The 23,218-nt window shown below is 46.4% G+C and overlaps 1 protein-coding gene across 1 annotated transcript; it reads right to left on the bottom strand.

The window, feature by feature from the left end:
- Positions 1-960: 960 nt before the first annotated feature.
- Positions 961-18,835, bottom strand: LOC141557805 (SEC14-like protein 3). The gene is made up of 12 exons (XM_074294063.1): positions 18,718-18,835; positions 13,978-14,053; positions 12,079-12,122; positions 11,871-11,930; positions 11,048-11,236; positions 10,069-10,164; positions 8,806-8,866; positions 6,831-6,914; positions 4,251-4,357; positions 4,007-4,146; positions 3,753-3,922; positions 961-2,924 (listed from the first exon to the last, which is right to left on the bottom strand). The coding sequence occupies exons 1-12, from the start codon at positions 18,769-18,771 to the stop codon at positions 2,803-2,805; spliced, it is 1,203 nt and encodes a 400-aa protein (XP_074150164.1). The 5' UTR covers positions 18,772-18,835; the 3' UTR covers positions 961-2,802.
- Positions 18,836-23,218: the final 4,383 nt, after the last annotated feature.

The raw sequence follows: 23,218 nt of genomic DNA, 5'->3' as shown, positions 1-23,218 counted from the left end.
TGGTCCAAGCCTTGGGCAGGCCGCCCTGCTGCTGGCCCCAGAGGAAGCAGCCAAAGGCCAGAGAGGACCCCCTTCAAGAAGAGCTAGTAGAGTGAGAGGTAGCTAGGTGGCACAATAGTGGATAGAGCTCCCAGTTCTGGAGTCAAGAGGACCTGAGTTCAAATCCAGATTCAGACACTTGACACTTCCTAGCTGTGTGACTGTGGACAAGTCACTTAACTGTCTCAAAAGAAAAAAGGAGGGAGTTGGCTGCTTTTGTGGAGGGCCTGGCCATCTGGAGCTCAGAGGATGACCCTGCCTTATTCTTTCTGCCCTGCCCCAAGGAGGAGTGCTAGTGGATGGGCACACAGCTAAGTGACTTTTCTGCCCCTGAAATAAAGCCCTTTTTAGAGGTCTATACAGTCTTAGCACCTGCAGCTGCTTCTTCCTCTTTGATCTCTAAGAGTAGGACATGGCTCTAACTGGACTACCTCTGGCCACTTCTTTTTGGTCTCCCTCCTCTTTACTTTCCAGCCTCCATCCAGAGGCCCAAATTACCAGCCTGTGGCACAATTCTGTCTCTTTCCTACTCAAAAGCCTGTGGGGCTTGAATCCTGAAACTTACTCGTTGTGTTTCCTTGAGCCAACCACTTTCCCTCCATGGCCTCAGTTTTCCTATCTATAAAATGGAAGGGTTGGACCAAAGAGCCTGTTAGGTCCCTTCTGGGTCTATGACCTCATAATATCATTGTGACTTCCTGACTAAGGATAGTCAGAAGAAATAGATAGATCACTCCCATTCCTTCCCACCTCAGGCACTTTTGGGATGGGGTCACCGAGGGAAGTCAAGGGCCCTTTCTGCCCTGCAGAATTTGGGGGAAGCAACATCTCCCAAATGGCTCTGCTTGGAAGATCTGGGGTCAGAACTTGAAGGAAAGTGTGAAATTGGGGGAGGGTCCCGGAAAGGAAGCAGCCACAGCATGTTCACACACACACAGGATAATTTATTGGTTCACACTCTTGCTGGAAGGGCTCATCAGCCCCAGCCTCTGGACTCAGAGGTCTTCCCCTCATCTTCCTTCCCTCCTCCCCTCTTCCCCCCTTGCTTCTCACACTTGCTTCACTTTATTGTTAAAATGCTTTAATATATTAATCATCTCTCTACTGCTTCAGCTGAGCAGCTAACCCTTGCTGCTTGTAAATAGAGGAAGGGGCTCTTGGACAAATCTCTTCCCTTTTCTCTCCTAGCCTCAGTTGCCTTCTATGTAAAAAAGGGAGTTAGACAAGAATTCTCTAATGTCCCTCCCAACTCCAAATCAAAACCCTTCTCTCACTTCTGACATTTCATGTTCTACCCGGGCCCCAGCTTTGACATGCTCGGTCTGAAATTCCTACCGGCTTTAATGATCTACGAACCTGATTTTCTACAGAGCCCCATGTCATTGACTTCCATTTGCATCGCTAAGCCACTAGAGGGTGGTGGTGAGCACTGGCAGACAAAGGTGAGCTAATTAAGGCTGGACTGCCCAAGAATCCCTTTTTCTGACACTGTATAACTAATTCACAATAGTATTTCATCAGTTTAATCTATGCTGGGCTAGCATGCTAAGCTTTGAAGGTGGAGGGGGGCTTGGGTATCCTGGAAAAGGCCTCATCCTAGGCTCTTCCAGGATGGTTTTCCATGGGACTGTCATGAGAATTCACAAGATCACTCTCCCCTCCATCCCTTTTTTTCTATAGAAAGTTCCCTCCACCCACTCAGGGCTTCAATAAAGAAGGAGACAGTATACTAAGCGTAAAGGAAATCATTTAAATCACAGGAAGCCTAAAAATTAAGATCTGGTAAAGAAGATTTTCAAAGAGGGAAGAAGAGTCCTGGAGAGAGTGGGCATTGGCCCATCCAGGGCAAGGAACCTACAGAGATTCCCTCAAAGTAGGGGTACCCAGTATAATATAGATAAGCCCTAAAGATAACCCACTGCTTGATATAACACCCTGTCCTGCCAAGTTAGTTGTTACTAGGGAGGGAACTGACACTGTTATTAACTTCTAGAGATAACCAAGAGGACTGATTAGGGGGGAATTGGCAGAGGGCAATTGACAGGAGAAATTGGTAAAGGAGAATTGACAGAGGAATTGACAAGGGAAATTGGCAGAGGGCAATTGACAGAGAGGAATTGACAAGGGAAATTGCCAGAAGGCAACTGACAGAGAGGAATTGACAAGGGAAATTGCTAGAGGAGAATTGACTGAGGGAAATTGACCTCTTACTTAGTTACCCTGCAGAGCCCACCTCTCCCTTCCTCAAAAACTGAGTATAATTAATTCTGCCTGAGATTAATCTCACAAAGAAAGAACTAATGGATACAGTCCAAAGAAGAAATTGATTGAATGGATAGAACTACCCCCTAAAGGGGATAGTTACATTTTAGACCCAGCTAAGAAAATCTATAGAGAGAATTGAAGAGTGTAGTTTACCTGGAGAGCTCCCAATGAAGTCATTAACTTCTAGAGGTACCCAGGAGAGTCTATGGGGAAACTGACAGGTTTATTTAGGGCGCAATCCTCTCCCCCTCTCCCCCCCACGTGATGAACCCACAGAGCTATCCTGTGAACTTACATGGGCAGTGCAATGGGTAATATAATTAACCAAAAGAGGTAAATTGAAAGTATAATTAACTGACAGACTGCCCCCTCCAACAGAGTTTAGATAACTTATAGAAGTGACTAATAGAGTATAGTGAATAGGAGGTGCTGAGTCCCCCAGTAGTGACTCACTCCTTTGTCTTTTCTGCCCCTCCCCACCCCTTTTTGTTCTGCTGTCTAGACAGGCGTGTACTCCTTGTCATACTTCTGCATTCCCTCGTCGGGGAGCAGCACCTCCACGGTGAAGCTGACCTTCTTGGTGTGAACAAAGCTGTAGGTGTTGTCAAACCTCAGGACGTCTGTGGGGACAGAGAGAGACAGGGGGGCTGGTAAAGGCAATTAATTGTATTCTCCTGAGCTTAAGAGTTGGGCTGCCCTCGTGATTGTGTTTACTTCCTCCTGTTGCATTCTCTTCTCCTTGGGAACAGCCCTCCTTTTTCCTGAGTCAGTCACCCAACACTGATTCCCACCTGGCTCCTGCCCCAGCCTAGCTTAAGCTGTTCCAGGGGAAGAGGCCCCAGTGTCTGAGCCTGGGTCACTTTCTTGGTACTTGGCAGCTTGTGTGAATTTCCACAAAGGACATGGAGGAGGAAGGAACTTTAGTTGGTTTCCTGCTTCTTTCTTACTAGCTTTCTGATTTTGGGTGAGTCACCACAACCTCTTTCAGCCTCAGTTTCCTTCTCTGTAAAATGAAGATAAGACCCTTCCCTGACTTTCTCATAGAGTAATTGGGAGGGTGGAATTAGATAATGACCGTGTAACTAATGCTAGTTAGTTTACTAACTAAAACACTAAACATATAACTAAACTTGAACACGGAAAATATAAACTAATATTACTGACCCTAAGGCAAAGAACAGGGTCGGAGTATCACGTCATTTAGAACTGGAGTCTCAAGACTATGCGACACCTAGTTCAATTCCCCTTGTGGTATAGATGAGGAAACTGAGTCCCAGAGAAGTTAATGACTTTTCAAGGTCACACAGGGAGGAGAGAGGAGAGAAGAAAAAGGGAGAGTGAAGGAGAGAAGAAAAAAGGAGAGGGGAGGAGAGAAGAAAGGAGAGAAAGAGAAAGGAAAAGAGAGGAGAAAGAAGAGAGGAGAGGAAAGACGTAGAAAACAGACTTACACACTCCAGGTTCAGTGCAGGTAAGACTCCCATCTTCAGGGACCATATGTGCATTGTATCTCTGGCTGGCAAGCACCTCCGTCATCTCCCCAGCTTTCTGTCGCTCCCCCATCTTGGTCTTTAGGAACACCCCAAAGCCTACATCTGCCCCATCTGACATGAACTGCCATCTGTCATGGAGAAGAGCCAAATTAAGCACCCAAGTCTGTGGAAATGTGCCAGGAGCCTCAGGTTGGGATTGGCAGGTCCCTCACCTGAGAACGCAGCCAGGGAAGAGGATCTCGTACTCCACCTGATGAGAGGAACCCCTGCTGATCTGTATCGAGTGCTCATACTGGGTCTTTACCTGGTCCCGCACATACATGGATTTGGGAACCTCACCTCCGTAATTGATCTGGAATCAGAGTCTGGAGTGAACAGAGATATGGGTGCTGCCCTCCTCATTTCCCCTTCCCTTCTCTGTTTTTTCCTTCCCCAACTTGATCCAGGGCACGGTACCTTGGTCACACATTTGGGGTTCCCATCAGGGTCTGTCAAGCTTCCCCCAAATTGTGCAGGCAGCTCCTCGGGGCTTATGAGTTTCAGCAAACCTTCCTTCCAATTGGCTGGGAGAGGGGGAGAAGGAAAAGGACAGTGGGTTACATCAGGTGTGAGTGGAAAGCTGTTCACACTTTGTGGGCTGCACTCTGTTAGCTCTATAAATTAACCACTCTATGGTTTTTTATCCTGTTTATTCCTGAGCCTGTCTGCCCCTTTGGTTAGCTGAGAAGCTCACTACTCTAGGTTAGGGAGCTTCCTGGACTCTCTGTATACATCTGCGTCACTCCCTCCTCCTTGTGGATTCCTATCCAGGAAGAATGCAGCCTTATCTATGGAAGCAGCGATCACAATATGTCACATTCACATGGCATTTTCCACTCCGCAACTTTGGGGGTTTTGCAAGAAGAATTTGAGACTCAGAAGAATTTGTGACATGTTCACGAGGAAATGTCGCAACCACGAGCAGCCAAGTTATTTTCCTTTTTTTTTTTTATTTTTTTAATCATCCTTGAATAAGTGGATCCATCACTTACCAGCTGTCTGACCAGCTGTATGTTACTTAACTTGTTTGGAACAAGAAGGTTGAGTCAAAGAATCTCTAAAATCTAGACCCTGGAATCTTAAAAATATTTTCCCTTCCTCCTCGACATCCTCAGCCTCGTTTGTTTTCGGAAGCAGGAGGAGGCTGTTTGAGCCCAGATGCATTGTGTAGCTGCCTAGCAACCAAATGAAATCAGGTCAGACCAGTGGAGGAGTGTAGAGAAGAGAGGGGAACTCAATTATGATAGGGGAAAGCCAGAGGTAACAAATGAAGAGCTGACAGTCTATATTTTGACTATTAATTCTGTGGGATTAAATTTATCCTGCTGGATATTATTAACTACATTTTATCAATTGGCTTTATGAATACTCTTAAAGTGAAATTTATAAGGAATAAAGGAGTTCCAAAATCATTTCACTAGAACAAGGTGGGAGAAGAATGGCTAAACAGATGGTCATTTTTAAAAGATCTGGAGGTTTCAGAGGATCACAAGTGCAATCTGGCAACCATAAAAGTTAACATCTTAGATTCCATGAAGAGAAGTTTTGAGTTCAGGAAAGATCAGGAAAAGGATGGATCCTTCGGTACTCTATGCTGGATAGAGCTCATCTGGAGTTCTAGGTTCAGTTCTGGCTGCCAAAATTTAGGAGGGTCATTGAAAAACTGGATAGGTTCCCAAGGAGGGTGGTCAGGATGGGGAAGGATCTAAAGTCCATGGTATAGGAAGATGGGCTGAAGAAAAAGTGGATGCTTAGCCTGAACAAGAAACATCTTTAGGTCCGTGAAAGACTGTCATTTGGAGGAGGGAAGGATACACTTTGCTCAAAGAGACAGACCAAGGAGCCGTGGGTGGAAGTTATTACCCTGGGAGAAATTTAGGCCTGTTGTCAGGACAAACTTCCAGTGACGAGAGCTCTCCATAATTAGACCAGGCTTCCTTGGGTGATATTCCCCGAATGGGGGTGGTCTACAAACAAAAGCTAAAAACACCATTGGAAGGGATTTTTCTCTGTGTATAGTTTGGACTCCATGGCTTCTGGGGCCTCTTTCTGAGATGCTGGGATATTGGGACAGGGACCTCTTTGGGTTCAGGATGCTTTCTTGTGTTTTTCTGCCAGGACCACTGAACTCAGCAAGTTTGGAGGATTTACCACACTCTGTTGAGTTTCTCTCTATGGTTATTACACTTTGTAGGGTACCCCTGCAGGTTCACTGTGCCCTATCAGGTGGTGGTTCAGGCTAAGTCTTGGTTAATCCATTGTAAATTGACTATAACCTTTTTTTTCTTTCTTTCTTTCTTTCTTTCTTTCTTTCTTTCTTTCTTTCTTTCTTTCTTTCTTTCTTTCTTTCTTTCTTTCTTTCTTTCTTTTTCTTTCTTTCTTTCTTTCTTTCTTTCTTTCTTTCTTTCTTTCTTTCTTTCTTTTTCTTTCTTCCTTTCTTTCTTTCTTTCTTTCTTTCTTTCTTTCTTTCTTTCTTTCTTTCTTTCTTTCTTTCTTTCTTTCTTTCTTTCTTTCTTTCTCTTTCTTTTTCTTTCTTTCTTTCTTTCTTTCTTTCTCTTTCTTTCTTTCTTTCTTTCTTTCTTTCTTTCTTTCTTTCTTTCTTTCTTTCTTTCTTTCTTTCATGAGAGAATTCAGCTTCTCCAACTTGACATGTGAACTTACAAAGGGCCTGAGATAGTGGTGAATTGTTATGAGACATACCTGCCCCTCATGGTGCCCAAAGCCCTGGGGGGAAGTAATTCTTAGTCCAGTTCTTGAGAAAGCCCATTGGTGACAGGACTTGAGGGAGGAGGAGGAGGGAGAGAAGGCAGAGGAGGGGAAGGAAAATAAGGAAGAGGAAGAGGAGGAGGAAAATGAAGAGAGGAAGAAAAAGAATGAAGAAGAAAAGCAAGTGGAAGAGGAAGAGAAAAAGGAAGAGAAGGAAGAAAATGAAGAGGAAGAAAAGAAGGAGAAAGAGAAGGATGAAGAGGAAGAGTGGTGGAAGGTAGAGCTACTCACTTCCCAGTACGACAATCTTCCTGCGAGTATCTTCACTCAGGAAGGGTTTCATGAGATTGTAGCCCACAGGGAAGAGTTTGGTGGCTAGAAAGAAATATGTGGAGAGGCTGGATGAGAAGTTTTGCAGCTACAACCTTGAAGAAAGCACTGTTCTGGTGATACAATGGCAACCCTGGACAGCTCCAGGCAGTCAAAGGTAATTAAAAACCAATGATGTGTGGCCACTGGGCTGGGCTCTGGAGGAGATATAAAGTTCTGTACAAGACACCGTCCTGGCCCTCCTTGAGCTTACAGTTTAATAAAGGAACAGTAGTCTTTATTGAAGTCAATCTTGAGCTAGATGTGAAGATTGGAGAGATGACAGTGTTCTCCCTCAAGGGACAGTCTAGTTGTGTGAGATGGAAATAACAAATAGAAAAGGAGAAAGATAAGAGGATAGTGCTAAGGAGAATAGTATTGACCCTTACTGACATGGTGTTGCAAGCACTGGATTTGTAGTCAGGAGAGCATGGGCTCACACCCTACCTACGACACCTGCTAGTTGTGTGAACCTGGACTAGTCACTTAACCGCTGTCTGCCTCAACTTCATCTTTAAAATGTTGATGATAGCAGCTTAATCATCTCTCAAAATTGTTATGAGGATAAAAGGAAATATTTGTAAAGCACTTTGTAAACTTTAAAATATTATATAAATGCTATTTCTATATGTATGCTGATATTGGATTTACATATATTTTTATCATGTTTAACATATATTGGATTACTTGCCATATAGGAGTGAGGAGAAAGGGGGAAAATTAGAACATAAGGTTTTGCAGGGGTCAATGGTGGAAAAATTATCCTTGATATGTTTTGAAAATAAAAAGTTTCAATAAAAAAGAAAAAGAAATAAATGCTATGTCTGGGATAATGATGATGATGATGGTGGTGATGATATCACTAGCCACCTAGTATCAGAACTTGATGTTCTGATCCTATTCTTTTCCACCTGTCTGAGCCTTATCTAAGCCATTCTGCAATAGACTTCTCCCACATTCCCATATGTCTTTCCCTAGTTCAGGTACCACCTCCTCTAGGAATCCGCCCTCCCTAAGAAGTCTGGGTGATTTCCCCCTTCCTTAATATCTTACAGCCCTGAGATCTTTCCTGATCCCTCCCCCTCTAGCTCCTGGCATGGCTCCCACTGAAATCGCCCTGTTCATATTTTATATCTCTTTTATTTGTGCATGTTATTTCCTTTAATAAACTATAAGGGGCAAGAACGGGTTTGTTTTTGTCAGAATTACCCCAGTGCCTCCTGACCCCAAAGCTGGCTCTTAATTGAAGTGACTTATAGAATCACAGAATTTGAAAGATGAAACAGTTAATTTTTTGGATCCAATCTGTCAGTGAAAGGAATCCCCGTTATAAGATGCCCTTAGACATCCTCTAAGGATAGGGAGCTCACCACTCTCAGGGCAGCCCATTCTACTTTGTCATAGCTCTTGTTGTCTAGATCTTTGCCCTGATACAGAGCCTGATTCTGCCTCTTTCTGTCTCTTGTTCTTTGCTTCTGGATCTGTCCTTTTAGACTAAACAGAACAATTGAATCAAGACAGGGCAGGCCTGACTTTGGGTGTTTTTTAGAAGAAACTCTGGGGTAAAAATGACTTGTCCAAGGTCATCAGACTGGTAAGTGAGGGAACCTAGACTTGAATTGGATCCCATGGTTCCCAGGTCAGCCGTGAAGAGTTGGTATCTGGATTGCCTGTGGTCCACAAACCCTATCCACAAACAAGTGTTTCTTAAACATCTATTATGTGCTGTGGCTTGGGGTAGACAATGAAATTATTCCTGTCAGTGCCTCTGAGAGCAGCAGTATTGTCCTTCCACTGTAGGCATGGGTGGAGGTATCCCCAGTCCTGTGCCATGGGCACTGGGGTGGCTCTCTCCAGCACTCTTGTCCTTCTGGGGGCAGGGTGGGACCAGACTTACCCTTTATAATGAGCATGAACTTGAGTCTCTCAGGGTAGTTCTCTTCCAGAAGACTAAAAAACTGTGGAGTCAAGGTAGGTGCCCATTAGACTCTAGAGAGTCTTCTGCCCTGGGCTCTTGGGCACACCAAGGCCTTCCCTCCATCCCTCCCAACCCAGAAGTTCCAAGAAGCCAGAATAAGGACGTCTTGGAAGGCAAGACCTCCCCAAACCTAGGGGCCTCCCCTTCCCCATAACCAGCCCTCTCTGGAGGGAGCCCCCTTTCCAAACCCTCTCTATCCCAGACTACACAAGTGAGCTCTCTCAGTCTTGTGAGACACAGGTAAAAGGCAAAGTCCTAGATTTAAAATCAGAGAACCTCAACTCAAATTTTTTCCTGCTAATAATAATTTCCACTTGACTCTTGGACTCTAAGGCCATTTTCCATCTATGGTGACTGGCTTTCAATCTCATTTTAGGGATAAGGATAAGGACTGGTCCTGTGACTTCACTGGTAGATCAGCACCATGTTGAAGTGGACAGTGCCCTGAACAGGAGTCAGAAGGATCCTTGGTTCAGATCTCTTCATGGAGACTTATAATTGTGTAGTTGTGGGCAACCCCTTAATTTCAGTGTGCCTCAGTTTCTTCATATACAAATAAGGGAGGGTTTGGACTGTGCTCTGTGGTTCCTTCCAACCCCGAATTGGTGATCTCAAATCTCATTTTCTCAGTGAGAATTCTCTTGGAGAATTGTTTAACACACTGAAAAGTGAAATGATTTACTCGGATCTCACGGCCAGGTGCATCTGAAGGAAGACTGGAATCTAGGTGTTCCTGGTTCTGAGTCCATCTCTCTCTCCAGACTCTTAATCCCATTTTACAGATGAGAACAATGAAGGCCAGGGGGATGAAGTAGTTTCTCCAAGATCACAGGGTGGAAGGTGTCAGAGGCGGGTCCAAACCCAGCTCTCCTGCCCTGCTAAACTCTTTCTCCAGTTAAATAAAAGGATAGTGTTTTGCTTTTTTTCCTCTGAGGCAATGGAGGTTAAGTGACTTGCCCAGAGTCACACAGCTAGAAAGTGTTAAATGTTTGAGGTCAAATTTGAACTCAGGTCCTCCTGACTTCAGGGCTGGTGCTGTATCTACTGCGCCCCCTAGCTGCCCCAATAAAAGGATTGTTTGGACTCTTCCATAGATCACGCTCACTCCCTAAAGGAAATTTTATTCCTGCTCTCAGGGGCCCCCTAGCTGGCCTAGCGGGAAGCCTGCATGGCCTGACCCACCTCCTGGTACGTTTCCACCAAGGGCTTCCAAAAGTGCTTCAGTCCCAGCCCCTCACAGTCAAAGATCATCACGATGGTCTCGATCTTCTTCCCAAGCTGCAGAGAAGTGGGAGCAAATGAGCTCCTGGGAGGTCTCCACCAGGTGGGGGGGTGGGGAGGGGAGACAGAGAGCTGGGAGCTGTGGGAGGGTCTTTGGAACGGAGAGTGCAGAGCTGGAGGAACTTTAAAGACCATTTAGTCCAGTTTCTTTCACTTTATGGATTAAGGAATAGGCTGATACAGAAAGATGGAGATATATGTTCATACACATGTGTCTATACATATATATGTGTGTATGTTTAAAAAGAGACAGAGACAGAGGGAGAAACAGAGAGAGATAAGAGAGATACAGAAACACAGAGACAGAGAGAGAGAAGAGGAAAGGGGAAGAGAGAGACAGAGACAGAAACAAAGAGAGAGAAGAGAGATACAGAGACACAGAGACACAAAGGAGAGGAAAGGGAGAGAGAAAGAGAGAGAGAAAGAAAGAGAGAGAGAGAAAGAGAAAGAAAGAGAGAGGAGAGAGAGAGAGAGAAAGAGAGAGAGAGAGAGAGAGAGAGAGAGAGAGAGAGAGAGAGAAAGAGAAAGAAAGAAAGAGAGAGAGAGATGAGAGAGAGAGAGAAGAGAGAGAGAGAGAGAGAGAGAGAGAGAGAGAGAGAGAGAGAGAGAGAGAAAGAGAGAGAGAGAGAACACAAAGGAAGAGGAAGAAGAGAAAGACAGATAGATGGAGGGAGAGACAAACAGACAGAGATGAGGAGACAGACAGGAAGATAGACAGATCTTGCCTCAGGTTACCCGGAGAGGCAGCACCCCAGCTTTCTTCACCCTCAGCCAGGGCCAAAGCCAATGGCAGCACCTGCCTCTCCCTGTCCCTGGGTCCTCCTATTCCCCTCTCTCCTTGTCCAGGGCTGTCCTTCCCGTTGCCCTCCTCGGACCTCACCTTCTCAGTCTGCAGGTCACACTCTCGCATGATCCGTTCGCAGTCCCGCATCTTGGCCTTGAGGAAGTCCTGCTTGGTCACTGAGAAGAGGATCCCTTTGGGGTCCAGGGGCCCAACGATGTCATACCAGATGGGGCAGCCGTCCCGGTCGTAGCCGCAGAGGCCTCCTGGCATGTACTTCTGGATCACCTGGGTGGGGGCAGACACCAGAGGGGGCGGGCCCTGCTCAGCGAGGGGCTCCTGGGTTCTAACCTGGCCTGACTGTGGGCGATCCCAGCTAAATCACTTCCCTTTTCTAGGTCTCAATGGATCTTTAAGGGCCCTTCTGGGGCCCATGGAGCAGACCGTGGGCTACTCTGGGGGTCCGTGTTCTTCGTGTGGATGTTCTCCCCAAGAATACAGGTCACACAACTCTGCCAGGCATACAGTAGGTGCTTCATAATAGCACTTCTGCAGCCTTCGATAGAGCGCAAAGGGATATATACACATATATAAAAATATATAAAGACATAATACATATAGATACACACATACATATATACACACATATGTATAATATTTGATTTTTCCCCAATTACATATTAAAATTCTTAACTTTCCTTTCGAGTTTTGAGTTCCAAATTCTGTCCCCCTTCCTGCCTCCTGAGACACTAAGCAGTTCACTACTTTCATTTCTCCAAGCACAACCACATAAAGCCCGCCATTATTCCGCAGTTGCCCGACAAATGTCTGCGGGTGAATGAAGGCGTGAATGAGTTTGGCCCACTTTGGCGGCCCTGCCTGGGCCCCGGGGGCTGCCTGGCCGCTACCGCTCCAGCCTCACCTCCGGGGGCTGCCAGTCGAGGATGTGTTGGATGTCCATGTTCTTCCGGAACTCCATATACTATACAGAGACAAGGGGACACGTGTGAGACCAGTCGGGCTTGGGGGGAGTCGGGGGGTCTCTATCTCTTAGTATAGGGTGTCAGGAAGAGGAAGGGCGTGGTCAGGAGTGGGCAGCTTGGAGCCAAGTGGGGGGAGGAAAGACCCACCTTGCGAACCATGGACTCTGACTTCTGCAAGTCGAAGTTTCGAGCTGTCGAGACAAAAAGAGAAGAAAGCCGTGGCCATCACGGTGGGGAGCAGAGACGGTGTGGTATAGTGGGTAGCGAGTCAGTGTCAGACCCGGGCAGACTTCTGTTCCCTACGGTCTGTGTGACCCTGGACAGGTCACAACCCTTTAACGCTTCAGAAGAGCCTTTGAGACTAGAAGGGGCAGAGAAGGTTCCTTGACAGTTCTTCACAGGGAAGATACTGAAAGGATGCTAATGAAATCCCGTGTCCCCCATCCCTGTCTGTCTGTCCTAAGCAGTAACGTCATGGAGCACTTTACAATTTACAAAGCATTTTAGCCATGGCATTTCTTGGCTATTTCAGGGAGAACTCTTTCCTTACACCTCTGAAATAGAAGTGCAAGAATGTGAACCCCTTCTTACAGATGGGGAAACTGAGTCATTTGCCAAGAGTTACACGGCTAATAAGCTGGGATTCAAACCCGGGGCCAGCTTACTCCCTTTCCAGTGCTGGACTTTCTGCAACCCTAAATTGCCTCTTGACACACTTTCTGTGGAATATTTCGTTTGAGCCTCAGCAGCCCCCATGAGTAAGCCTGGCGCAAGTGTTCTTGTCTCCATTTGTGGCTGCAGAAATGGTGGCTACCAGGCCTTAGAAGTGCAAGGCGGGGGGCAGCTAGGTGGCGCAGTGGATAAAACACCAGCCTTGAAGTCAGGAGGACTCGAGTTCAAATCTGGTCTCAGACACTTAACACTTCCTGGCTGTGTGACCCTGGGCAAGTCACTTAACTCCAGCCTCAGGGAAAAAAAAAAAAAAAAAAAAAAAGAAGTGCAAGGTGGCCTTAGCGCCCTAGACACACAGCTGGAGGAGCTCTCCTTTCCCTTCTTTCAGAGATGAGGAGGCTGAGGCTCAGGGAGGCTGGGACTGGCTCAAGGGGACTTGGAAGTAAGTGGCCCGGCCAGGACTCAAATCCGCTCTTCGGGCCCAGATACAGGAGGGGGTATGTCTCTGGTCTGCTAGCTTAGTAAATGCCTGAACTCAAGCTCAGGTTCCTGACTCCATGCCGGGGGCGTCTCTCCAGGCCACCTGGAAGGGTGGGGACTTGAGGAAAGCTGGGCTGTAGGCTCTCCCTCCCATCCCCCAGAGATGTGTGTACAGGTGGTGGGCCACAGAGATTGTTTCCATTCAGATGTCTTTCTTTAGTCTTCACCCTGAAAAACTCCATGAAAACAGGGAGGTGGTACAGTGGATAGAACACTAGTCCTGAAGTCAGGAGGACCTGAGATCAAATCCAGTCTCAGACACTTTTCCTGGCTGTGTGTGACCCTGGGCAAGTCACTTAACCTCAATTGCCTCAGCAAAAAAAAAAAAAAAAAAGAAAAGAAAAGACAAGCAAAGAGAAATAGGGAGATTATGTAGCCCTAAAAGGCAGTGGGACATAATGAAAAGAGTTCTGAATATACATAGAAGCTTGTGTTCGAATTCTGACTCTGCTGCTTACTATCTATGTAATCTGGAACAATTCCCTTCTCTTCTCTGGACCTCAGTTTCCCCACCTGTAAAAGAGGATTGGATGAACTGATCTTCCAGCTCTTAACCTATGATTCGGTTACTTGGATTGAGCTTGAAAATGTCTGGGTTGATCAGGAAAGGACATCAACATTTACAATAAGTGGGGCCCCTCCCTAGCCTGCCTTGGCCCTTCTTCACCCTTCTCATCCATGTGATGTTGTCATGTCTCCAATAAGACGGGTCAGGGACGGGCGGGGATCTCATTGTGGTCCCTTAATGTTGCCAAAATGCTTGCAGACATCATGCCGAAGCGCCCGCCGGGGGACGTAGCGTGCTCCCCCTCTGCCCTTCACTCCCCTCCTCACCTCGGAGCCAGCGCAGCAAAAAGTAGTCATCGGGATTGGGGACGTTGGGCAGTATGTCCTGGACGTTCTCCCGGAACTGTGGAGAGAGACAGGTGGCCCAGGAGTTTCCTACTGAGCATCCTGAGGCATCAGGGCCACAACAAGTGACAGCGCCTCCCTCCCAGCCAATGGCTGGGGGGCATTCAGGATCCTGTGTGTTGTCCCTCTGGACGTGATGGGGGGATTGTGGTCCGATCCCTGACTGACTCTTGGTCAGCATTCTTCGGGCAGAGGCTTTGGGGCCTTGGCTCCACGTGCAGGGATAAGGGACATGGCCTTGAAGTCCAGAAGCTCTACCACAGCCACCCCTCCCCCATCTGCTCTTTTTCCCCAGTGGGAGAAGGAGAGGGAGTGTTGGGAAGGCAGGCGTGAGTGGAGTGGAGCCCTGACCTTTTCCCCCAAACCCTCCCCACTGTTCAACTTCCCTGTCCTGGTGGAGGCCACCATTGACTCCAGTCCCCAGCCTCTCTGCCTCCTTCTTGTCCTTGACTCCAAACTCAACTGAAATGGCCTTCTCTAAAGAGACCAATGGTCTCCTAATTGCCAAATCCAATGCTCTTTCTCATTCCTCGTCCTTTTTGACCTCTCTGCAGCTGCTGACACTATCTGTGGCTCCCCTCTCCTCCTGGAGCTTTACCTTCTCTTTCCTTCTGGGTAACTGAAAGTCACACAGGGGAGTTTCCTACAAAACCTGTGAGATCTGTGCATGTAAACCACTTGAAACCTAATTTTCTGACCTTTAAAACTATCTTCTAGATGAGATGTTTTAGTGGGCTTCAAACCAATTGAATATAGCAGAAAGATTAAAAAGCAACACTTTCTAATGAAATGATTTTTTCTCCCTTAAACATGAGATCTTCCCTTTTGGCCCATCCTGAAAGTTCAAGGGATTGCCATAGATCTAGTTGATCCATTTGGATGAAAACTTTGTCCTGCTGTGTGTCTTACCCAGGGGTTTCTGCCCCTCTTTAGGCAGCCTGGTGGTGCTCAGTGCCAGTGGCTCACCGTATTAATACCAGATTACGTACGGACACCCAACCAGCTTAGCCCACTGCAGTTCATAATTCTGGAGTTCAAGAGATCTCGTCAACTTGCCTGGGAGGTGGGATAACAGACCTGGACCCCCTCTTCCCATTGGTTAATAAGCATCTGATTGACATCACGGAAGAAAGGAATGGGTCAGGCTAATTTCATCAAAAAACTTGATATGATTGGTGGCTAGGAACTGAAAAAGGAGCATCAGGATTTAAAAACTTGGCCAATGATATAGTTCTTCCATCTTGACCATTTTGTCTGCTTAATAAATGCTTATTAATTGACTAACTGACAGAGCTTTGAGAAATATCCTCATCAGCCAGGGCAGCCATTAAAACCAGATTTTGGAAGAAACTAAATTTAGAATCAAATGACCTTGGAATCACTGATCACAAAGTGAAGGAAGGGATTTGGGTGGGGGAAGAGAATAAGCATTTATTAAGTGCCTACCGTATACTAGGTACTGTGCTAAAATCTGTAAGATAAGATGCTTTGAACACTTAAAGCAAAACTCCTGCTATGATCACAAGGGAAGTCCCACCCAGCTTCCTTCCTCAGATTTTTCTCATGGGGTCCTACCTGGTACCATGATATCACAAATGGAGGCCAATCAAATTTAATATTTAAATCCAGATTCAAATTTCTACTGAGTTTTATTGCCCCAAAGTACTTGCTCTATTTTACCAAATGATTGCTTGAAGGGGCCCAGCTTACCCAAGCCGTAAGGATGGCCAAGGTCGCATCGACCGGGGCTCTGCTTTGCCTTTCCTGCCAGTCTGGAAGTTTCCTGAGGCAGGGTCTCTGGAGTTATGTCTGCATTGCTCCCGATACACCTCCCATCAGTGCCTATTTACATCCAGCACACAGCAGAGAGCGTGCTTGTGCAAGGGGAAGGCCCCAGGGATGGATGGGCCTTAGAGGACGGGGATCTCAGAGCCTGAACTTGGAATTGCTTTTCAGATCCTGCTTCTGGGGGTCTCCTAGCCCACCTAAGGTGCCCTCCCCTCCCCAAATCTTTTTTTTCCTTCTATCTGCCTGTCCCTGCAGAGTAGCAAGACCTAGTGAATATCCTTTGGACCTGGGCCAGCAGGGTCAAAAAAAAAAGGAGGGGGGAAACACTAGTCACTAGCAGGGACTATTTAATTTTAAAAAAAGGAGTTTTTTTTTTTTTTGTTTGTTTATTTTCAGCCAGCAAACAATCCTCCCCCAACTACATGCCCCCATCTGGTGAAATGCTATTTTCTACATTTAAGGACTCATATCTCTAGCTATTTACCTGCCCTTTCCCTAATGAAATAGGGACCCCCTACATGCAGCTAGGTGGCGCTGTGGATAGAGCAAATTTGACCTCAGATACTTAACACTTCCTAGCTGTGTGACCCTGGGCAAGTCACTTAGCCCCAGTTGCCTCCGCAAAAAAGAAAAAAAGGAAGAAAATAGGAGACCCCTGAAGGGAGGTCCTCTGTCCCCAGTCTCACCCCCAACATTTTTGTTTTAATATCCCCACTGCTTACATAACAAATGCTTTGTAGTTGACTGCTAAAAGCCTGGGCTTAGCTCTGCTGATGAGCCTTACTCCCTGAATTCTCATTCAGCTCTGACACTTCCTAGCTATTCTGCTTCACCTCTGTCAGCCTCCGTTTCCTCCTCTGTAAAATGGGGACAAAAATGATACCTACCACCAGGGTTATTGTGAGGATAAGTTGCTGTGGTCTTTGTAAAGTACACGGCGGGCGCTTCAGTCATTTTGGATACTTTTATGCATGGATGTGTATTATTTGCTTTTAAGGACATCGTCTAGTGGACAGACCTTTTTTCCTGTTTGTGCCTCATCTCTTCATCACTAGAATAGGGAGTGCTGGGAAAGGAATGGAGAGGGACTTTCCTATTATCCCAATGTACGGTCCTGGGTCTGCCCATTCCCTTCTTGGGCTTCCGTCTCCCCAGGCACAAACTAGGGGGATTGAGGCGGGGTCTTTGAGCTCCCATCCCATTGCTACACACACTGGTACCAGCTGCCCTAGAACCTTCTGATTGGTTTTTGTTCTTTCCAAGCCATCAAAATAGCTTTTTTATCCTGGGACCAAGCAGTGTGTGTGTGTGTATGTATATATGTGTGAGTGTGTGATAATGTGATTGTGTGTGTATGTGTGTGTGTATGTGTGTGATTGTGTGTGTGAGTGTGTGTGTATGTATGTGTGTGATAATGTGATTGTGTGTGTATGTATGTGTGTGTGAGTGTGTGTATGTATGTGTGTGAATGTGTGTATGTATGTGTGTGAGTGTGTGTATGTGTGTGATAATGTGATTGTGTGTATGTATGTGATTATGTGTGTGTGAGTGTGTGTATGAGTGAGTGTGTGTGATTGTGTGAGTGTGTGCATGCGTGTGTGTGCATGCATGTGTGTGTATGTATGTGTGTGTGATTGTGTGTATGAGTGAGTGTGTGAGTGTGTGCGTGTGTGTATGTGTGTGCATGCATGTGTGTGTATGTATGTGTGTGTGATTGTGTGTGTGTGTGTGTGTGTGTGTGTGTTGGGGAGATCAAGGAGGGGCTCACTTGGGGTGGGGTATAGTAGGGTACTGTACTTCTAAGGGTTTGTAGCTAGGGGTGCCAGTGAGGGGACAGGAAACATAGGAGGAGGATGCATGGTCTGGGACATGCTTCTGAATGGGGAGGAGCATGATGGGATAAGAGCATCCTGGGCAGGAGAGGATGGGGAAGGGGCCTATGCCATGATGCTCTTGGTGGCACCCTCTCAGTTTCCAGCTTTGGAACAAAGCTCCATTGGCCCCTCCTAGTTATAGGTCTGGATGATCCATCAAAGACCCATTTCTACCTCTCTCATCTGGTCAATGTGGCCCTGGGGACTGAGAGAAATCCCAGAGTGAGCCCTGCCTGAGGGCTGTGGGTGGGGAGGGCGAGGAGGCTGGTTCAAAGCCCTCTTCTGCTTCTATTAGCTCTCTAATTTTGGGCAAGCCCTTTCCTCTCTTTGGAACTCAGTTTCCTCATCTGTAAAATGGAGGAGTTGGCCTAGATCTCACATTTCCTAACCTCTCCTAATTCCAGCCCAAAGCCTATTTCTACACAGTTGCTTCCATGTGGTCTTGCCCATTGGATTGTGAAGTCCTCGAGGGTCTTTTACCTTTCTTTGTACCACTAGTGTCTAATAGAGTACCTGGGAACACAGTAGATGCTTAATAAATGCTTACTGACTGACTGACTATGGATGGCCTCTTTAGAGACTCATGTAGGAAGCCTACAATCACAAATGAAAGATGTACTAAATTTCAATTATAGGTTGGTGACCATAAAGATGTAATTGTTTTTCCACCCAAGTTCACAGGCCCTCGGAAACTTATCTGTGGAGCCCTTGGGGATTGGTAGGTCTTGTGAAGAATCCCTGGGCAAGGTGTTCTGGGGGCCGTTCCACCTCAGAATCATAAGGTGAGGCAGGGATTATTATCTCCATTTATGTATGAGAAAACTAAAGTCTTGAGAAGGGAGCTAAAGGGACTCCAACTCAGATCTTCTGTCTATAAGCCTGGAGTATTCCCCTCAACCCTTGCCCTTCAGTCCTACCTGGGACCTCCTGTCACCTTCATCAGGTGACTGTCATAGGGAAGTGCACGGGGCCCCTGAGTATGCAGAAGGGTCTCTCTCACCTTAGCCAGAGCCTCTGCCTGCTTGGGGCTTAGGTCCCCAACTCGCCCACTCATGACGATCGGCTGTGTGTTTTCCTGTGGCTTCCAAGAGGATCTTAGGGCCCGACTTGGGCCAAGCCAGGGCAGCCGAGCTTTTTGCCAGGCGCTTCTGGGCCAGCCTCCAAGCCCAGCCCCCTCCTTGGCTCAGCGCCCCTGTTGCATCTTACATAATTGAGATTAAGTGTGGATCCTCCCCCCTTCTCCCCCCAATTCCCTACCCCTCTTGGCTGGGCCCTTAAGCAAATGTGAGTCAGGGAGCCCAAGTTCAAGGCCGTGGTCCAGCTGGATGGAACAGGAGGGTTGGGAAGAGAACATTGCATTGGGGAGAGGGAACCCAAGCTGCTCTGGGCTGGCTGAAATTAGTCTTCTGAGACCCAAGGAAATTGTGCCGGCCTGTGGGGCTGGGCCCGGCCTAATTTAGGGCTGTCAGAAGCATTTAGGCTCAAGATTAGAATGAAACAAGACACTGTACCACTGCCCTTTAACAAAAGGAGATTAACCCAACAATAGCTTGGAAGGGATAGAGCCAGGGCACTGAAGCCCAAAGAGCTCAACCAATTTGTAGAGGAAAAACAGTCTAGCCCAGGGCTCAGGGACCACACCTGGACAGCAGTCTGACTTTGTACAAGTCCTTCTCTGCCCCCTGGGCCTCAGTGGCCTCTCCTCTAGGGGGCAGGATTACAGTAAGTTGTTTTTAAGGTTTGTCCTAGTTCTAAAGTTGTCTTAGGACCCTGTGGTCCTGTGGTTCAAGCTATGCCATTCTATGTCCTGAGTTAGATGGCCCCTTCTTATTGTGATATTCTGTGCCAAGAGAGGATTAGGATCCCCATGATTATTAGTTGGGATGTAGGAATCTGAGGATGGTGGAATAAGGATCCCTAGTGCTGATGATGGAATGAGGGGGATCTGTAATGATAAGGAAGTGGAGGAATATGGGGGTGTAGGAGCATTCTAGCTAGGACATTACATCTTCTAATCTTCCATCCCTACCCCCAAACACTAATATTCCTTGTTCTCAGGCCCCTCTCAGCTTGGATATTCCCTGTTTCAAGACCCCTTTCCAGTTCTGACATCCTCTGTTCTATCTCTTTCTCAGCTCTGTCATTCCCCATTCTAAGGCCCCTCCCAGCTCTCTCCTATCCTTTAGAGCAGTGTGTGATGTACTGGATAAAGAATTATCTTTGACTCCAGGAAGTCCTGGGTTCAAGTTCTACCTTAGACACCTGCTGGCAGGTGATTCAGGACAGGTAAGTCTGGAGACAATAAATTAGAGCAGACGATTTATGTGATGGGAATTTCCATTCCTGGGAGGTCCCTTTACTGATTAAATTAAAGACTTATCCCAACCACAGAGGCAGAGATGCACACAAAACCTCTCTATTTCCCAGATGGAGGAACTGCAGTGACTGACTCTGAAGGTTTCCTAGGGCACGTTGCTTTGTTGTTCCAAAGCCTGCACTCAGTGTAAGGGAGAATTGTGAAGGGCTTAGAATAAGTCTTTGCCCCACGTTGGGCGCCAAATTGTAATGGTCCGGTCGTCTCTAAGTTATCCTTCCAGACTACCGTCTCAACTCAATCTCCCAGCCTGACTCTCTCCTTCCAGACTGCTGTCTCAAGTTTGTCCCAGACTAGCCTCTTCTCCAGGCTCAATGCTGCCTCTTTTATCCTCCCAGAGAATGGGCATGTGAGAATTCAGGGGCTTGTGGGAAAATACTTCAACCAATGAACTTGCTCCTCTAAAGGTGCAAACTCCTTTAAACATGTAAACTCTCCCTCAGAATTCCAAAGGTGTAAACTCCCTTTAAATTTATATTTAAAGGCCTGAACCAAAGGTATTAATTCTGAGCTAGAGAATTATTTAGACAACCTGAGTTCTCACCTTGTAATCCCAACAGAGAATGTCTGCTATCTGGGCAGGTTTCTGATCCATCCCCTTTCTGAGAGCTCCTGAGAGCAGGACCCACCATTGAATTCAGCATGGTACCTGGGGCTCAGTGAATAGTAAATGTTCCATTGTAATGCTGGAGAAATTGAGGCAAGATAGAGATTGGAGAGTTTTTAATATTTTATTTATTGGAGAGCTTAATTGATTGACAGGATCGGACTCTCATCTCAAAGTATCCAGTGTTGAATGTGAGACTCCAAGGTTTTTTATAACACTCCAGTGAGAAGAGAAACAAAGCCAGAAGGCAAAGAGTAGGAATTTTCAGGGATGGATCATAAATTCAGTTCTGACAGGTTGGGGGTGAGAACTATAAATTCTTACTAACTAGGAGATAAGGAAGTGTCTAGCTAGGGACAGGAAGGTAAAGATGTCAATTAGGGATCTGAGATAGGACATCTGGAGTCTTATCTTTTGGAATGTTAGAGTGACTAGTACAGCTCTAATTATCTCAGCCCCAATGGACAGAAAAAGGTGAGGTTGCATATTAACTCAGGGAAATTGAGATATTATAATGCAGGGGAACTAATGCAGGGAAATTGAGGTAGAACAATTCAAGGAGACTGTGGCATAACACCATGATCAATAGAATTATGTTAGATTATATTGTATCTCATTGTATCATATCATGTATCATATCCTATTAGATAGCATCCCACTCTTCCATTCCCTTTCCTAACTAACCCTAAATTCCCTTCCCTCCCTTTCCCTTCCCTTCTTTTCCCTTCTTTTCCCTTCCCTTCCCTTTTTCCTTCCATCTTGTCCTGTTGTATTCTGTACCCTAATCTGCTCCCACCCTACAAGCAGCTTAATTCTAGCACCATGACTTAGCTGCTCTGAAGTTTCAGGGTACTTGTCCCACTAACCAGGTCTCCTCCATGCCTTTTGGCACCCCTCCCCCAATTCACATTCCAGCTTTCCTCCTTCTTACCTATTTCCCTTTGAAGTCTGAGCTTATCCAATATATTGGGTTCCTTCCTTCCCCCTCCAACCCTCCTCTAATCCCCAACTGTTTTCTCACCAGTCTCTTTTCCTTTTCCTAATCCCTTTAATTGAAGGCCACAAGTTATCTGGGGAGAAGCCAAAAAGCCAGAAATGGCAGTTAGGTGGGGGTAGGGTGAGAAAGATGAGCTACCGGGATCAAGGGGCCCTTTCAGAGCTAGGAGAAAATGGGGGGACTTTTCTCTGTGGGTAGAGGCAAAATACTTTGGGTTGGGATTAAGAAATTGAGACAAAAGGTTGCAAGGCAGCACTGTATTAGGGATCAAAAGACTTGGGTATGAGTTCTAGTTTTGCCTTTACTAATTGTATGATCTTGGGCAAATATATTCTAGGCTTCTTCCTAAGTGAAATGAAATGGGGGCAGAGGGGAGAGTGAGACTAAATGATTTAAGAATCAAAGAATCCCAGACTTAAAACAGATGTGGGTGGGTACCTAATGTAGCTCCCATCTGCTCAAGAATCCTCTCTAGAATATCTCTGACAAGAGGCCATCCAGCTACTGTATGTGAAACATGGCACTAGACTACAAAGACAAATACAAAGGTGCCCAGCCCTCAAGAAGTCTACATTCTACTGGATGCAGTAGGGATACAGAAATGAGTATAATTACTCAACACAATAAGTGTTTGTTAAATGCTTGCTATGTACCTCATTGCTCCTTGAGTGACTCCCAACCCACCCAAGTCCAATGTTGTTTTTTTTCCATTTCCACAAGATTATACAGGGATAGAGAAGGCAAGAGTTCTTCCATTTTTCTAACATTCAGTGAGACAGGTTCCATAATAGTTCCCTTTGGTTGGAAGACTAGACACCATGACATACAAGGATAGAAGGAATAGGGCTATTTAATGAGAAGAAAATTCTCAGGAGGAGCTGTATTAGGAGTCAGATTCTCCTTGTCCCCAGAGGACAGACCCAGGAGCCATGGTTGAAAGTTTGGAGGATAAAGGAGGAGTTTCCTCCTTTCCTCCCTTTCTCCCTCTCTCCTTCCCCCTTTACCTCCCTCTTCCCTTCTCCCTTCTCCCTTCTCCCTTCTCCCTTCTCCCTTCTCCCTTCCCCTTTTCCCCTTTCCCCCTTATCTCCGTTTCCCCCTTTCCCCCTTATCTCCGTTTTCCCCTTTCCCCCTTATCTCCGTTTCCCCCTTTCCCCCTTTCCCCTTCCTTCCTTCCTTCCTTCCTTCTTCCTTCCTCCCTCCCTCCCTCCCTTCCTTCCTTCCTTCCTTCCTTCCTTCCTTCTTCCTTCCTTCCTTCCTTCCTTCCTTCCTTCCTTCCTTCCTTCCTTCCTTCCTTCCTTCCTTCCTTCCTTCCTTCCTTCCTTCCTTCCTTCCTTCCTTCCTTCCTTCCTTCCTTCCTTCCTTCCTTCCTCCCTTCCTTCCTTATGTCTGCTAAAAGACATAAGACAGACACAAATAAATATAAGCCAAAGCATAATGGGACAAAATCTCATAAACAGTATACAAAAAAGGGAGTTCCAAGCACAAAGAGCTCACTTTTAGCTGGGTGATCAGGGGAGGCTTCC

Source organism: Sminthopsis crassicaudata, chromosome 1, assembly GCF_048593235.1.
Source record: "Sminthopsis crassicaudata isolate SCR6 chromosome 1, ASM4859323v1, whole genome shotgun sequence".
NCBI classification, from domain to species: domain Eukaryota; kingdom Metazoa; phylum Chordata; class Mammalia; order Dasyuromorphia; family Dasyuridae; genus Sminthopsis; species Sminthopsis crassicaudata.
The sequence above is the reverse complement of the archived record's forward strand: the minus strand, read 5'-3'. Positions and strand labels throughout refer to the sequence as shown.

Excerpts from the sequence above, each read along its gene's own strand:
- LOC141557805 (XM_074294063.1), bottom strand. The coding sequence starts at position 18,771 with ATGAGTGGGCGAGTTGGGGACCTAAGCCCCAAGCAGGCAGAGGCTCTG. Across the intron at positions 11,931-12,078 it reads CAGAGTCCATGGTTCGCAAG|TATATGGAGTTCCGGAAGAA; the intron begins GTGGGTCTTTCC and ends GTCTCTGTATAG. Across the intron at positions 10,165-11,047 it reads GTGACCTGCAGACTGAGAAG|CTTGGGAAGAAGATCGAGAC; the intron begins GTGAGGTCCGAG and ends ACTTCTCTGCAG.